This window comes from Oncorhynchus mykiss, chromosome 9 (genome assembly GCF_013265735.2).
Source record: "Oncorhynchus mykiss isolate Arlee chromosome 9, USDA_OmykA_1.1, whole genome shotgun sequence".
Lineage (NCBI taxonomy): Eukaryota > Metazoa > Chordata > Actinopteri > Salmoniformes > Salmonidae > Oncorhynchus > Oncorhynchus mykiss.
Window position 1 is genome coordinate 14,442,172 of NC_048573.1, and position 18,127 is coordinate 14,460,298.

Sequence of the window (18,127 nt, forward strand, 5' to 3'; positions counted from 1 at the left end):
CTTACTACAGTATGTGGTTTTTTTTTACTGCTGGTTTTATGACACCGTTGATAACAAAAAGTTATCCAATTCCACCAAAATGTTGTTTGTCACGCTATGTTAGGTTAACTAGAAGTCACTGAATGTAATGCTTTGTGTGTGTTTAAAGTGTTGGAAAAATGGTGCAACTTAAACCGGCTACCCGGAACATTTTCTAATAGTTGACCACAATTGCATTAGTGAGGTCATCGTGGAAATGTGAGTTTCCAAACATCGCTCCAGTCACTGACGTCATTTGGCTAGACCTCGCATGTCAGAGTCTAGAACCGTTCCTTCCCCTCTTCCTTGAAGAAATCGCTAATCTGACTCGATTTGTCAATATGTGAAAACTTTATTAACTAATGGTATAATATTTTAATTCAGAAATTGCATGAAGGCAGCCTCACAGACACACTTCCTATGAAGCAGATATATCACAAATCTGAATAATGGTGCAACTAAAATCGGCTACTGGTCTCCATTGCATCACCTACCCAGAACATTTTCTAATAATTAACCGCAATTGCATTAGTGAGGTCATTATGGAAATGTGAGTTTCCAAACATCGCTCCAGTCACTGACGTCATTTGGCTAGACCTCGCATGTCAGAGTCTAGAACCGTTCCTTCCCCTCCAATCGCTAATCTGACTCGATTTGTCAACATGTGAAAACTTTATTAACTAATGGTATAATATTTTCATTCAGAAATTGCATGAAGGCAACCTCACAGACACACTTGCTATGATGTACATATATCACAAATCTGTTCATGAAATACATTCAATACGAATAATAATCTAGGAGTACTACAGTAGGCCGCAAAAAGTTTACAAAAAATACTACTCTGACTGATCACTGGATGTCAAAGTCTTGAGCTCCTGCTTGGAGTTAACCTTGACCTCAACTCCACGCAGCTCCACTCCACTATCCCCACCCCCATCCTTTTCCTTCCCCAACCACCCCAGCTTGAGTGTCAGCGAGCGCAGAGCGGAGCTCTCGTCCGGGGCTGTGGAACCACTCCGGCTGCACCTCGTGCTGCGGGAGAAGGAGGCGGAGGTACCTCCCTCGGAGTTGGTGCCCTCGAACAGCTTGGCCATGAAGCTGAGGCCGGCCTGGCGGATGTGGGAGCTGCCGGCGAACACATACAGCACAGGGTTCACACTGCTGCTCAGGAAGGCGAACGCCGTGACGTTGGGACGGGCCAATACAGCAGCATTGGAGAGAGTGCCGTTGCTACCCAGCAGACCAATCACCTGTGAGAGAGAGAAGGGAGAAGAGGGAGGGAGAGAGAGAGAGAGAGAGAGAGAGAGAGAGGGACGGAGAAAGATAAAGACAATGAGAGAGAGACAGAGAGAGAGAGAGAGAGACAGAGAGAGAGAGACAGAGAGAGAGAGAGAGAGAGAGAGAGACAGAGAGAGAGAGAGAGAGAGAGAGAGAGAGAGAGAGAGAGAGAGAGGAGGAGGAAAAAATGTAAAGAGAATGAGGTGTTGAGAGGAGACAGATAAACATCAGAGAGACTGATAGGGATTCTACCTATCATTCTACCTATTACTATTTTATTCTACCATTATTATTATTCTACCTGTTATTGTTATTACATCTATTATTCTACCCATTATTATCAGTATTATTATTATTCTACATATTATTAGTATTAGTATTATTCTACCTGTATGACACAATGAACTGCTACATAACACATAGCACCTTTCAAATACATTGAGGAACTGACGTACCTGTAAGATGTTGACCAGGTGGTAGGGCAGCCAGAAGAGAGCGAAGGCGCCGATGATGAGGAGGATGAGACGGTTTCCTCGTCCCTTGCGCTGGAACATGACGCTGCGTAGCCGGCAGATGACGGAGGTGTAGCAGACGATGATGAAGGTGAAGGGGAGGAAGAAGCCCAGGACGGTCTCGAATAGGTACTGGAACACCTGGTGACCCACACTTCCCCAGTGGTACGGCATGCAGATGCTCATGGAGATGTTCTTGTGAAGGAAGGGCTTCAGGTTACTGGGGAGGGAGGGAGGGAGGGAGGGAGGGATTATTATTATTATTATTCTACCCATTATTATTATTCCTATTATTCTACATATTATCAGTATTAGTATTATTCTACCTGTATGACACAATGAACTGCTACATAACACATAGCACCTTTCAAATACAGAGAGAGAGAGAGAGAGAGAGAGAGAGAGAGAGAGAGAGAGAGAGAGAGAGAGAGAGAGAGAGAGAGAGAGAGAGAGAGAGAGAGAGAGAGAGAGAGAGAGAGAGAGAGATTGTTTGGATGAGACAATGGGAGTGTTCCAGGTCTTATTCATTGTACTTGTGCTGGGCAGGTTATAATGGAAAGTGTTTTACAGGAACCACAAAAAAAATGACCCTGGAACACAACCATTGAAACAGATTAACGCAGAAAAGTTTAGGATTTGTATTCGATAATGACATCTTTTGACATTTACAGATCAGGCTTGTTCAAATCACTCTCATGAACATGTACACAGTTGTTCATACAGACACAACAATACAGACTGTTGGGCAAGGCTAAATTTGATCTCTCCCTCTCTCTCTCGCCTCTTTCTCGCCCTCTCTCGCCTCTCTCTCGCCTCTTTCTCTCTCTCTCTCTCTCTCTCTCTCTCTCTCTCTCTCTCTCTCTCTCTCTCTCTCTCTCTCTCTCTCTCTCTCTCTCTCTCTCTCTCTCTCTCTCTCTCTCTCTCTCTCTCTCTCTCTCTCTCTCTCTCTCTCTCTCTCTCTCTCTCTCTCTCTCTCTCTCACACCACACCACACCACACCACACCACACCACACCACACCAGTCACAGATCCATGGTGGTCAGAGAACAAATTCACACAGATACACTTATCAGTGGAGGCTGCTGAGGGGAGGACAGCTAATAATGGCTGAAATTGAGTGAATGGAATGGTGTTTCATGTGTTTGATACCATTCCAGTCCAGCCATGATCTGCCATTCCAGCCATTATTACGAGCTGTCCTCCCCTCAGCAGCCTCCACTGAAACTTATGTTGATGTTGCATCAACATCCTGTAAACGTTTGGACTCTATTTTAGTTCTTCTTTTGCAGAATAGACAGCACACAGACGTATTATACTTTGTAATATACTCATATATACCATACACTGAGTATACAAACACTAAGAACACCTGCTCTCTCCAACACCTGCTCTTTCCAAACCAACTTCAATCAGTGTAAATCACACACACACACACACACACACACACACACGCACGCACGCACGCACGCACGCACGCACGCACGCACACACACACACACACAGCCCCACCTGCGATAGAAGGGCATGGGCAGAGCTAAGACGAATGCCAGCACCCAGATAGCCAGCAGAACGGCCATCAGGGTTTTCTTGGTCCTCATCCTCTGTGACAGGAAGGGCCTCGCCACGGCCAGCCAGCGATCCATGCTCATCAAGCAGATCAGGTAGATGGAGACATTCATGTTGACGCAGCACAGGTAGTGTACCGTCTTACAGGCCACCGCCCCGAACTCCCAGCCTCGCCTGCCTGCCAGGAAGTGCAGGAAGAGCGGGGCGCTTAGCAGCACCAGGGCGTCGGCCGCGGCGAGGTTTAAGACGAGCAGGCACGTGACAGAGCGATGCCTCACACGGCACAGCACCGACCACACCACGAACAGGTTGCCTGGGAAACCAAAGACAAAGGCCAGGACCAGAATGGAGATACCGATCTGGTGTGAGATGGAGAGAGGAGGGGAGGAGGAGACAAGAGCAGGGGTGGAGGGGAGCAGGGAGGGAGCGGAGATGGAGAGGTCTGACGCCATTTTCTGGACTTTTGGATAATCCACTGTAGGATAGGATAGAAATATAATTAGAACACACAGGATGAGATGTAACAATGGGAAGCACACAGAGAGATGAGAGACAGGTACAAATCAGTCGTTCTGCCCCTGAACAGGCAGTTAACCCACTGTTCCTAGGCCGTCATTGAAAATAAGAATTTGTTCTTAACTGACTTGCCTAGTTAAATAAAGGTAATAAAAAAAAAACACACACACAGCATTGCATACAGTATTACGTACAAGTAATCACATAATCACTCATGCATCATCATATTTACAGACAAGGGACAGTAAAGCACACATCCTCTCCAAAACATTTCATTCCAGCCAGTGTATACAATGCCAGTATCACTTCAAAAAAGCTTGATACATCACTGACCTTTATGAGATGGAATAATTCTCCTTTTAACCTAGATCTTCTCAAATCCACAAGAAGTGTCTGTCCGCCTGTCTGTCTGTCTGTTTATCTGACTGTATGTCTGTCCACCTGTCCGACTGACCTCTTGTCCGTCCGGCCGTCTACACAGGACTCCTTTTTCTCTCCTCTTTCTTGTTCCCCTTCTGTCAGTCTGAAAACACAAAATACATGCTATCACCACAAGTCAGGAAGGAAGTCTGCGATCATCACATTTGACTGTGTACTTCCTACACATCCACCCAAACTCTCTTTATTTATTACTGCATCCACCCAAACTCTCTCTGTATATGACTGTGTCCACCCTAACTCTCTCTATATATTACTGCATCCACCATAACTCTCTCTATATATGACTGCTTCCACCATAACTCTCTCTATATATGACTCCATCCACCCTAACTCTCTCTATATATTACTGCATCCACCATAACTCTCTCTATATATGACTGCATCCACCCTAACTCTCTCTACATATTACTGCATCCACCATAACTCTCTCTATATATGACTGCATCCACCATAACTCTCTCTATATATGACTGCGTCCACCCTAACTCTCTCTATATATGACTGCATTCACCCTAACTCTCTCTATATATGACTGCATTCACCCAAGTCTGTCTAGTCTGTTTGTCTGCCTTACTGCTTACTCTCTTTGGGCCTGATTAGAGATAAGTACTAGAGATAAGTAGAGATAAGTACACTTAGCATGTACTTAATTCAATAAAACATGGACTTAAGTCAACCTTTTTTACATAAGCCCATGTTAAGTCCACAAATAGCTTAATGGTGGCAAAAAAACTTTGCAAAAAGAATTCTGCATCACTGTGTAATCTTTCTGACAATCCGTTCCATTTTTCCGTGTGAGCTGAATCGTAGATAACCTCCAGCCCTCACATGATAGCTTTGAGAAATGAATGTGTTTGGTTGTGATCAGACATCACAGTTTTTACAAATCCACTATATGATGTTTACTACATTGGGTATACCGAACATTAGGAACACCTTCCTAATATTGAGTTGCCCCCCCCCCCCCCCCCCCCACCCCCTTTTGTCCTCAGAACAGCCTCAATTGTACGCTGTGTTACTGGTGCGAGTCTGGTTTTGTACCCATGTAGGTTTATTTTTGTATTGCCGTGGGTTTTGTAATTAAACTACTCCAGCTATTACCTATCTCTGCTCTCCTGCATCTGACTTCACTGCCACCAGTTCCGCCACACTTACAGTTACGCCTCAGTTGAAGCAGTGGCCAGTTAGCTCTGAGTGTTACAGTGGAGCAGTGAAAATACAGGTAAAAACATGATGACGACGCCAAATAGGCCTACTAATACACATTAATGGGACGCTGAAGAGATGAGGTATTTTGTTATTTTTATGAATGATTTCTTGTGTTTTCGAATGCCAAAAAATGTTTTTGTCTCTGATGTGTTGGGTAATGTCCATGTGATTTTCCGTGAGGGCGAGTCGACAAGTGTGTTGTAAAGGGCAGTTTGTGTCTCAACATCATGTCTCAAGCAACTTCCCCCCCACTCAACGACAAATCATTTCATAATCACTTGACGATTACCTCTCTCCCTGTCTGTCTGTCTGTCTGTCTGTCTGTCTGTCTGTCTGTCTGTCTGTCTGTCTGTCTGTCCCTTTCCTTTCTGTCTCCCCTTTCCTGTCTCTGTCTTTCTCTCTCTCTCGCTCTCAGGATGGAAGCCACATCAAGGAATACCACCATCACCTACTTCTCCGCCAATTAATCCACTTCAAACCATCCCGTCTCTTCCTTATTCTATTGGCATCTCCATTCTTCTAGTTGCTATGGCCATGGGTCTCCATGGGAACCTCCTAGTGGTGTGGACCATCCTGTTCTGCCTGCATCAGCGTTCCATCACCTCCATCCTCTTCCTCCAGTTGGCGGCCACCGACACCATCGTCCTGCTCACTGCTCCTTTCTTCATTCGCCAGTTCTTCACGGGCGTAATCTGGGAGTTGGGAGAGGGCGCGTGTAAGCTCCTGCACTACATCTGCAGCATCTTTCATGTACCTCAGCCTCCTGTTGGTCACCCTGATGGGCGTCGATCGACACCTGCGTGGGGATTGGACCTTCATGTCCAAGCGCGTTCGCCCACCAGAATATTCCTTCATCTTGCAATTTTATTGTTTTTAGTACAGCACATGTTCTCATATTGTGTTCTCAGTTTTCCATAAAATATGTTGCAGATTTTTGTTTATTCTATATCCACAAGTATTCTAAACAGATATGGATATATCTTCAAAACAGTATAATCAATCAGTCAAACATTGTTCTTAATGCAATTAATTGTAACAGACAAGAACTGCAATTTAACTAGATACAATATGTAATTACATTAATTGAAGACACTTACTAAAACGTAAGTGGGCTGGGAACCCTGAAGATGCAAGACACTTTAATAATGAAGTAAATCAAATCCAATTGTTTCTTGTCTCATCCATTCTACCCGGTGTTTCATTATTCCCTAGAGACGGTCGCTGCATTAATCCTGGTCCTCTTCGGCATCATGGCAATCTGCTCATTCCTTAGTATCCGGACACACCTGCTGGCACCACCAGGAAGACCACCTGATAGTGGTGACCTTTGCCCTATTTTGGGCTCAATACCACCTTGTCAATGTGTTGCACATGAGCAATGGTTACTATGCCATAATTACCCAGAGCTAATATCACACTGTATGAGCGTGAGGCTGAAAAAAATCACATTTATATAAAAATCGACTGTATTTTTTATTGTCATTATTCAAAGTGAAAATTAAATGTATGATTTCCTTGTTTCAAGTGGGGACCGGTCTCTCCGGATCATTCAAAGGTTGACAGCCTCCAACATGGACACGCACAGCAGGAGACCAGCATGATGGGAGCGGGAGAGAGAAAGAGGAGAACGAAGGAGTTGAGGAGCTGGATGAAGAGGTAAAAGAGAGGAGAACGGTTCCAGGAGAAAGAGAGGGGGAGGAGAAAGAGGGAAAAGAATGGCCTGAAGGTAAAGAAATGACTGGACAGACTGTGAAGGACCTGCATGCTATTGCCTGCCAGCCAGTCATGACTCTTCTGTGAGTTGTCTTCTTCTCCCTTTAAGAGTTTCCTAATCAATGGATGGCAGCCAAATCTAATCTGAGAAAATTGTGTTTTATTTTCTTGATCTGGCCCAACATGGCAACATGTCTTAATGCTTTTGAGAAAATATATGAAGCAAAAAGAAGTAGGAAAATATTACAGTGCGCTTTTTACTGTACTTACAGCAGTACACCACACACACACACACACACACACACACACACACACACACACACACACACACACACACACATACACACACACACACACACACACACACACACACACACACACACACACACACACACACCAACACTCACACACACACACACTCACACACTCACACACACACACACACACACACACACACACACACACACACACACACACACACACACACACACACACACACACATACACACACACACATATATATAAAGAGAGGCAGTCAGAGACAGACAAGACATCCCGGTAAGATCACTTATAAAATTCACCCCCCTCACCTGCTGAGCTTGAAGCACAACCTCTAAAAACAGAGATATGGTCCAGTCAGTAAGTCAGTCATGACCAATTAGGAAAAACTTACATCTAGTGGCCGCCGAGCGAACTGCAGGAAACCAGTCTTAGGCAGTGTTTTCCCATCAAAATAGGTTCTGCCACCATAGCGTCCAACTACCAGCCCAGAGGGTCACTATTTGACATTTTTCACAGGTTTCACACAGATGGGGCTCACAACATTGGCGCTGGTCGTGGATTCTAGCTCTCCTTCCTTTTCTTTCAGCCCCTCTGCATCCCTGTCTCTCTCTCGGCTGTTCTGGCTGTTCTGTCGGTTCTTCCTGGTCCCAGAGTCCAGCGCAGTGCCCTCGAACAGACGGGCCATGAAGGCAAAGCCTTCCCGCCGGATATAGGACTTGCCGGCGAAGGTGTAGAGGACCGGGTTGGCACAGCTGCTGATGAATGCCAGGGCTGATGTGACCGCACGGCAGGACTGCCAGATAGGGTCCAGTCTGGAGGAAGAGTAGATATGAAAACAGCAGAAAAAAATGGTTTTTATTCAAATGTAGTTAGGGATTTGATAACAATACACTACAAATGATACCTGTGATGAGGTGGGGATCTTACGAAACAGTAATTTGGGAAAGACTTTTCAAAAAGCCTACCTTGCTTTTATAGCTGAATCTTGAGGAGAAAGTGCTGCGGCAACCTGTAAGGACAGATTTCATCACAGCAGACAGCCCAGTTACAGCGGGACCTACTGTTTCAGCCCCGTTTAGGAGTGTGAGGCCCTGGCTATAGCTCAGACATACACACACAAAACACCCCACACACGCACACACACACTACCTGCACAATGTTGATGACATGGTAGGGCAGCCAGAAGATTCCAAAGGTGACCACGATGGTTAGGATGAGTTTCTCACTGTGGATCCTCCTCCTGAACCTGGTCAAATCAAATCACACTTTTTTTTCATACAGAGTTCACACAGAGTGTTTTTTCCCCCGAATTCCAAATGGTGGAAAATCAATCACGACAGACCTTAATGGTCCTTGATGTAAATGTACCAGAATTCAGGACTCTAGATCACACGGGGTGAGGGGAAAGGCCTTTAAAACGTTTGCTTTCTCAATCACTTGTTATAGCTTTACCATGTGGCCAATTGGCATGGCATTGCATGCTAGTGTTTGGCCCCTGGTCCTTTACTATCATGCAATGTTATTCCCCTCCTGGGCCTTACCATCAAATACAATAGGATTTCACCCAACTTCACTGGCTTGTAAAAAGTGAGAAAATAAAAACAATACATCTAGACAAATATGAAATAAAATGAAGATAGTAAAACAGCAGTGGACCTGGTTTGTCTGATCCTCCGCAGGATGCAGATGTAGCTGCCTACAATCAACCCGTAAGGAACTACAAATCCCAGCACCGTCTCCAACGTGTACTGGAGCACCACCTGCGCTGAGAGAATGGGACGTGTACTGTATCAGCATAGAGATCACCTTGATCGGTTAGCGTTAGTGACACTATATACAGTCAGGTCCATGAGTATTTAGACAGTGACACAACTTGCATCATTTTGGCTCTGTACTCCACCACCATGGATTTGAAAGGAAACAATCAAGATGTGATTTAAGTGTAAGTGGGGCTCAAATGTAATTGGACAAACCAACAAAATCATGAATTAAATAGTGAGATTTAATACGTGGTTGCAAATCCTTTGCAGTCAATGACTTCCTGAATTCTGGAACCCCTAGACATCACCAGGTGCTGGGTTTCTTTCCTGGTGATGCTCTGCCAAGCATTAGCTGCAGCTGTCTTCAGTTACTGCTTGTTCTTGGGGCGTTTTGTCTTCAGCAAGTGAAATGCATGCTCAATTGGATTCAGGTCAGGTGATTGACTTGGCCATTGTAGAACGTTGAACTTTTTTTTTGTCCATCTGCACTGTGAAGCGCCGTCCAATGAGTTTTGAAGCATTTGGCTGAATCTGAACTCTGGTACAAGTTGATATTTGTCTCATCTGTCCATAGGATGTTGTTCCAGAACTGTATAGGTTTTTTTAGTGTGTTTTTTTGGCAAACTCTAATATGGTTTTCAGGTCTTTGAGGTTTACCAATGGTTTACATCTTGTGGTTAGCCCTCTGTGTTTACTCTGGTGAAGTCTTCTCTTCATTGTTGACATTGACACAGATACCCCTGCCTCCTGGAGGGTGTTAATGATCTGGCCAACTGTTGTGAAGGGGTTTTTCTTCACCAGGAAAAGAATTCTTCTGTCATCCACCACAGTTGTTTTATGTTTTATGTTCCACACCTAATGTTTCTGATATCTCTCTGATGGGTTTGTTTAGATTTTTCAACCTAATGATGGCAGTGACAGTTCTTTTGACTTCCTATTGAGGGTGAACAGCAACAGATTCCAAATTCAAGTGCCACACTTGAAATCAACTCTGTACCTTTCATATGCTTACTTATAAATGAACTAATGAGGGAATAACACACACCTGGCCATGGATAAGCTGAGCAGCGAATTGTCCAATTACTTTTGCTCTCTTAAAAAGGGTCAGACCACATATAAAAAGTGTTGTAATTCCTACTCCATTCACCCAATTTGGATGTAAATACCCTCACATTAAAGCTGAATGTCTGACCTTCCCGCTCCTATTCATTATTTAACTTGTGGTAGACATGCTAAAATAGTAACAACTTGGTAAATATCCAAGTATTTATGGGCCTGACTGTATACAAAATTGCGATGTAATCCTTGACTACAGATAAGAATGTGAATAAACAGGTAACTATGGTGATAGAAAGCTCTCATGTAAAGTCTGTACTTTTTTGTTCCCAAACCTGAAATACATTCCCGGTTTTATTGGTTGCTCTTTCCCCCTCCCCTGTCAGTCACTCCAGGAGTGAAGATAATTAGCAAAGTAAGGAATGAATTCAGTTGGTAAATAAGGAAGTAAGTGTCACTCACTTGACTCTGCTTCTTGTGAAATGACTCACACACCATACGGCTCCTCCCGTTGGGGTACGTGGCCGTCAGTTTGTGCCTGAACAGCAACGCGGGGATGGATGAGACCAGCACCAGGATCCACAGTACCAGCACCGCCCGCAGTACTGCCTTCCGGCCAGCGAGGGCAGCAACACGCCGCGGCCACACCACGGCCACCAGCCTGTGCAGGCTCATCAGCATGATCAGTTGGATGGAGGCGTACATGTTGGCCAGGCACAGGTAGAAGAGTATCTGATCCAGACAAGAAGAGAGTGGCTTTTTCTTGTCATTTCAAAAGGATAAGGATTCAATGACAATGTAATCACTGCATGTCAAGTGTCAATGGTGTTTTCAAACATCTGGGAAGAAAATTACATCATTGGAACATTTACATATTGGTTGCATTCCAGGCCGACAAAATTGCAGTCATTGCGTTGCATCAACCAATGGTTGCGTGCTATGTCATCGACTGCGCAGTCGGGCATCAGATTGCTATTTCATATGATGTGGTAAGCAGATATGTTAAACACCTATACAGGCGTTGTGAGATCTGGCAGATGTCTACAGTGTAGTCAGCCTGGAATGCGGCAATCAACAAAAAGAAGAGCCTCCACCTTGCACATGATATCGCCAAAAATCCATGTCTTCTTCACAAGGTACACGATGAAGAACGGCGTGAGCGCCATGAGCGAGCCGTCGGCCACTGCCAGATTGAGGATGAGGAGGGTGGTGACAGAGCGACGGCGGGCGCGTGCCAGGATACTCCAGATGATGAAGAGGTTGCCGGGGACGCCAAGGAGAAACACCAGACCCAGGATGAGTGCCCCTACGGTTGTGGAGGTGGTATTACCCACAATGCTTTGGTTCGTCGCGAAAACAGACATGGTGGTGTTAAGGACGTGGTTGGAGGCTGAAAGGAACAGGGAGGGGGGCGTAGTGGAGGAGAACGGAGAAAGGGACAAGGGGGGTTTTGTGAGGGATGGAGGGATGATTTGGGGGATGGTTTGGTTGTGGGCCATGGCAATGATCTGCAAGGGACAGAAAGGTCAAAGGTTCAATGAAAACACTGAGGTAGAAGTGTCACTAACTTGTATCAGCAGCAATGTTGAATAGTTAGTGGTGGTATAGGATACAGACCTGGGTTCCAATACTTTATCTGTGCTTGATTGAGCTTGCCTGGCTTAATAACCCAATAGAACAGTCTTAAAACTGCAAATCCCACCCATCTGACACTCCAGGCATGGTAGACCAAACACTCAAAGTATTTGAAAGATTTAAAATCGTGTTTGAAGGCAGGTCTGATAGAGTATGAAACAAGCTTAGGTGTATGAGAGGCTGTGAGCGTAGGACTTTAAGTGGTAAAGATACAGAGGACGTGTTTGCATTGAAGAGGATGCAGTCCCATAATCCATTCAGACACTGTGGGGGTTCAAATTGCAAGTCAAACATGTATAGCTTAGGCCAGGGTTTCCCAAGCCCCCACCCATGGGTGCAGGTTTTGTTTTTTACCCTAGCGATTAAAATTATCAAAGCCTGATGAAGAGTTGGTCATGTGAATCAGCTGTGTAGCGCTAGGGTAAAAAACAAAACCTGCACCCAGGGTGTGCTCCAGGACCCACTTTGGGAAACTCTTGCCTAAAATAAACATGTTTGACTTGCAATTAAGCCACTGGAGTGCAGGCAGCGACTGACTGGATTTATCACACTCACTCTCAAACATATTTAATACACCTAATGGACAGTAATGCTAGTGTGCGTCTACACAAGACAGAGGAGAGAAGATAATGTAGACAGAGGAGAGGATAATGTAGACAGAAAAGAGAAGCTAATATAGAGGAGAGAAGATCCTGTAGACAGAGGTGAGAAGCTAATATAGAGGAGAGAAGATAATATAGAGGAGAGAATATCTTGTAGACAGAGGAGAGAAGATAATATAGAGGAGAGAAGATAATATAGAGGAGAGAAGATAATATAGAGGAGAGAAGATAATATAGAGGAGAGAAGATCCTGTAGACAGAGGAGAGAAGATAATATAGAGGAGAGAAGATAATATAGAGGAGAGAAGATCCTGGAGACAGAGGAGAGAAAATAATATAGAGGAGAGAAGATAATATAAGGAGAGAAGATCCTGTAGACAGAGGAGAGAAGATAATATAGAGGAGAGAAGATAATATAGAGGAGAGAAGATCCTGGAGACAGAGGAGAGAAAATAATATAGAGGAGAGAAGATAATATAAGGAGAGAAGATCCTGTAGACAGAGGAGAGAAGATAATATAGAGGAGAGAATATCCTGTAGACAGAGGAGAGAGGATAATGTATACAGAAGAGGAAGCTAATATAGAGGAGAGAAGCTAATATAGAGGAGAGAAGATCATGTAGAAGAGAGAAGATCATGTAGACAGATGAGAGAAGCTAATATAGAGGAGAGAAGATCACGTAGAAGAGAGAAGATAATTTAGACAGATGAGAGAAAATCATGTAGCGAGAGGAGAGAAGCTATTATAGATTAGAGAAGATCATGTAGCGAGAGGAGAGAAGCTATTATAGAGGAGAGAAGATCATGTAGATTTATAAACAGAGAAGACAAGAGGAGATCAGTGAGACACATTCAGGGCGTGAGAGAGAGAATACCTTCAGGACAAATACAAACATCCTGTGATTAATATGGGTTTAGATGTGGTATTAACAGATAGCTGTGAGTGATTCGCTAATGAAGAATACATTCCCCTGTTGGGTAGCAACTGGGTGGTGCATGTGTGTGTGAGCATGTGTGCATGCGTGTGTGTGTATGTGTGTGCGAGTATGTGCGTGTGTGTGCGTGCGTGTTTGTGTGCGTATCTGTGTGTGTATGTGCATGCGTGGGTTTGTGTGAGTGTGTGTACACTTGTGTGTACGCGTGTGTGTGTGTGAGTGTGTGTGTATGCACACACACTCCTTCTACTCTACATTACTTGACTTCAAATTCTGCAAAAGCTTTTATTCGGATGTCTACATCTTTTAGGTTCCTGAATAAACTTCAACGCAGCAGACATAAATGCCTCGAAACCTGTGTGTTATTTCTTCCTAAAGTCTGTGTTTTTATTTTGACTGAGGCTGAAACACTGGGAGGAGTCCACGTGTAGGTGTGTTGAGGAATTGTAACAGGTTTCTAATTGCAAACCAGCATGACCAGACTTGACTGGTAAAATAAACACTAAGTCTTGTAGCTACAATGTTTGTTTGAGAAATCATTCTGCCTCCCTCCGAGGACTGTTTCAAATCACTGTCTGCCTTCGAAATGGCACCCTATTGTAGTGCACTACTTTTGACCCTATTGGGAATAAGATGCTATTTCAGACAATCCTATATCTTAGTGTTTGGTGTGGAGAAGCCCATGGTGTGAGAATATGTTTAATATTTAACATGACAATCTAATCTATCCTGTGTTTCCCTTGCAAATATGGTGTTGTATAGGCTTCTCTTATACCATGCACTCACACCTGTAATAATAATGAACTCACGTGCGTCCACATCACAGGAGGTTGGTGGCACCTTAATTGGGGAGGATGGGCTCATGCTAATGGCTGTAGCTAAATAGGTGGAATGGTTTCAAACACATCAAACACATGGAAACCACACGTTTGACCCCGTTCCATTTATTCCATTCCAGCCATTACAATGATCCAGTCCTCCTATACAGTATATCCTCACACCAGCCTCCCCTGGTGCACATGGACACACACACACACACTGTATACTATACATTGGCTATATGCAAATATTACAGTACATTGCACATCTATGTAAATCTTAATGTTCTTGTTTTATCAAGTAATAACTTGACAGAAATTCAACGCACGTCGAAAATATTTAAATGATTGTTGTTTACAATGTTGGTAATTTAGCAGGCACTCTTATGCAGAGCGACTTACAGGAGCAATTAGGGTTAAGTGCCTTGCTCAAGGGCACATTGACAGATGCTTCACCTCGTCACCTCGGGATTCAAACAAGCAACCTTTTATTTACTGGCCCAACACTGGAACCACTAGGCTACTCAGTAAAATAACAATCCTTATAATCTAGTACTCAGAGGTGCACACACACATCCCAAATTAACCTCTTTGCACCCTCACAGTAGTTCTTATTGTAATTCTGCTGTCATTCTGAGTGATTATGAGTGTGTACTATGGTGTGGGAGTCAATTCATTCATTTCTACAATATCATTTATGCATTAAATATCAAGCTTGGCTTAGAAGTGCACGGCTGGCTAGACTTTGTAACAGGTAGTGAGGGAATAGATCTGTAGAGTATTAGACAGTTCAGGGAGACTTCTGTGCATTGTACTGTAGACCCATGGAGTTAGCTAGAGGACTAATCATGCACATTGTACTATAGTCCCATGGAGTTAGCTAGAGGACTAATCATGTGCATTGTACTGTAGTCCCATGGAGTTAGCTAGAGGACTAATCATGTGCATTGTACTGTAGTCCCATAGAGTTAGCTAGAGGACTAATCATGTGCATTGTACTGTAGAACTAAGAGTTAGCTAGTGTACCTGTTTTTGCATGTCACAGTCACCATGATGGGACAGATACAACTCTGAGTCCTCTAACTCTATTTGTAGAGTGCTTATCTGTCCTCTTTCACACATGTCCATGACAGTATGATACACCTTGTGAATTGGAAGTGTGTTGTTTTGTGTATACCAACTCTCCCTGAGAGAAACCTTTTAGAGAGTGGGGTCACGGCTAAATGGACACTGTGTGTAGAGAACACTGTATCATTTTCCCCACCATTGAGAGCAACAGCTGACACCCTCAAACGGGCCAGACTCACAGAGAGAAACAAGTTAGGACTACTCTTGGGCACAACAGTAGAAAAGCTCCTACGCACACTAGCATATTATACATACCTTAGAGAGAAAGGGAGAGGGAGAGAAGAGAAAGCGAGGAGCGAGGATATGACTCTGATTCATAGAGTTGCTATTGGGCTCATTATCACATATGATGTTTCATTGAGAACAGCTGGTCGCACCCACCGAACAGTTAAATGACAACAGTACTACTTTCTGCATGTTTGATGTGGTGTCAAGTACACACCAGGGTATGTGTGTATCAAATGTCTGAGTAGGAGTGTAGATCTAGGATCAGGTCCCCGTCTGTCCATGTATTTGTATTTATTATGATCTGAACGGCAAGCTGATCCCAAATCAGCACTTTGAGGGGCTTAATAGGATACATACTGCCCCAGGACTATCTAACCATCTCTATATATGTTGTTATCCGAGGACATGCTGATAGCTCCTGCTAGAGTTTACTTTATAATACATTACTTTACTGTACTTAATTTGACTGTCTATTGCCATTGACTGACCGGACCACAATCAGGAGGGAGGTTGGGGACGAAAGAGAGGGAAGACTGAAAACAAACTCACCAAATAGTCCTATTCCTGGGATAGAGAAAGAGATGGAGAAGAGGCAGGGACAGACTTCCTTTATTTCATTTCTTCTAGTCTTGATGGTGTATATATTCTTCCTACTTTTCTCAGTACTCCTCTTTCACTCCACGTGTTCTCTCCTCTCGATCCCTCTTTCTCTCTATCCCTCTTCCTCTCTATCTCTCTCTCTCTCTAACTCTGTATTTTCACTGATCTGTCATGCTTGCAGTAGCATGCTGTAGCAGAGTAAAGGGAAGGGGGTGTGTCGTGTTCCCTCATCTTTCAACATGTCCCTCCACACCTTATCATACGTGAGGTAATGTATCTTGTAATGTAGTGTTAATGTGGAATGACACCTCCTGGCCATAGAGATAAGGGTGACACACACACACACACACACACACAAAACACAGACACTCACACACAGTAAAAACAGGTGAATCAGACACTTGCCCCTCCCACATCTGTCTCTTTCACAATCTATCATCACATCCTGCTTTACAGAGAGAGAAAGAGAGAGCGAAAGAGAGAACTTCTTGATTAACTGACAAACACTCCAGGAGTAATTATATAATGCTAAAGCCAATCATAGCGAGTTGTATCTACAACTAATAACAATTGATTACTATAACAATTGATTGAGAGTGTAAGAGAGAGAGAGATACAACCAGAGATTTAAACCTTGTTGTAACCTTTATTATTGACCCCTCGAACAGCATCATAAGTACCTTGATCTACTCTAGACAGTTTATTATAAACACCATACAAATGCAGATATTTAAAAGGAAATTGAAGAAAGTAGCTGAGTTAGTGGTGTCGTGTCTTTACTATCATTAACTGAAGACTTTTCAGATATTTTATCTGATCAATTAGTCTTCGAATTAATTAATTATTTACTTTACCTCACAATAGTCTCATTCCAAACGTAGTAAATTATTGGTTATCTGCACGAACCCAGTCTTCACTATGAGTCATCCATACATCAATTGCCTTAAATCATTTATTTATTACTAACTAAGTAATTCACAGAAATGCATAAACAAACAAACAAACAAGGTAAATATGGTTACATGAAATGAGAATGTGCCCTAGTGGGCTAAACCGGCATGGCGGCTTGTTAGACAAAAGGGGAAGTGGGGGTCGACTAAGAAATCACTACAGAGTGATAATTATAACAATTGAAATGCTAATCCCTTGCACATGAACGCTCACTCATTCAGGAACAATTGCAATCAATATATACAGTGGGGCAAAAAAGTTTTTAGTCAGCCACCAATTGTGCAAGTTCTCCTGCTTAAAAAGATGAAAGAGGCCTGTAATTTTCATCATAGGTACACTTCAACTATGACAGACAAAATTAGAAAAAAAATCCAGAAAATCACATTGAAGGATTTTTAATGAATTTATTTGCAAATTATGGTGGAAAATAAGTATTTGGTCAATAACAAAAGTTTATCTCAATAGTTTGTTATATACCCTTTGTTGGCAATGACAGAGGTCAAACGTCATATCGTCATGTCGTTATAGAATGGATGTTTCGGCGGTTGTCGTTCTTCGCGTTCAATGATACCGAATTCCTAGCTGCAGACTAGTAATTAATATCAAAGACTTGTTCTTATTCTGTCGGTATCGATAGTCTACGAGTTAATTCACGTGGTATGGTTAAAAGATTCAGCAATGGTCTACAACCTGTGTCTCCTCCTAATGGAGAAAAACATGGTCTGCAACCTTTAGCCATCTCGTAATTGAGGTAAGCTCGGTCTGCTGATCGAAAACCCGAGTGGGGGTTTTATTCGGAAGGGCCGAAAAGGCTGTCCCAGGATGTCTGACCCTAACTGGGCTCAGGGGAGGTCCTCTGATTTAGTTCAAATCAAA

The 18,127-nt window shown here is 43.5% G+C and overlaps 2 protein-coding genes across 5 annotated transcripts; both read right to left on the reverse strand.

Annotated features, from left to right (window-relative positions):
• Positions 1–311: 311 nt before the first annotated feature.
• On the reverse strand, positions 312–4,468 carry LOC110531560 (leukotriene B4 receptor 1). Of its 4 annotated transcripts, XR_005053180.1 has the most exons (5): positions 4,227–4,466; positions 3,321–3,852; positions 1,755–2,031; positions 742–1,271; positions 365–420 (listed from the first exon to the last, which is right to left on the reverse strand). XR_005053180.1 is itself a non-coding variant. In XM_036987383.1 (4 exons), exons 2-4 carry the CDS (start codon positions 3,827–3,829, stop codon positions 858–860), a joined length of 1,200 nt encoding a protein of 399 aa, XP_036843278.1. In that variant the 5' UTR covers positions 3,830–3,852; positions 4,227–4,466; the 3' UTR covers positions 312–857. The 4 variants fall into 4 exon arrangements, 3 of the variants coding, with proteins under 3 accessions (XP_036843278.1, XP_036843280.1, XP_036843279.1); XM_036987383.1 differs by having other exon boundaries at positions 312–1,271; XM_036987385.1 differs by lacking the exon at positions 365–420 and having other exon boundaries at positions 804–1,271; positions 3,321–3,832; positions 4,227–4,468.
• Positions 4,469–7,684: 3,216 nt separating this feature from the next.
• Positions 7,685–16,566, reverse strand: LOC110531561 (leukotriene B4 receptor 2). Its single transcript, XM_021614797.2, has 7 exons — positions 16,250–16,566; positions 11,449–11,862; positions 10,817–11,086; positions 9,195–9,298; positions 8,688–8,784; positions 8,504–8,547; positions 7,685–8,350 (listed from the first exon to the last, which is right to left on the reverse strand). Exons 2-7 carry the CDS (start codon positions 11,851–11,853, stop codon positions 8,035–8,037), a joined length of 1,236 nt encoding a protein of 411 aa, XP_021470472.1. The 5' UTR covers positions 11,854–11,862; positions 16,250–16,566; the 3' UTR covers positions 7,685–8,034.
• Positions 16,567–18,127: the final 1,561 nt, after the last annotated feature.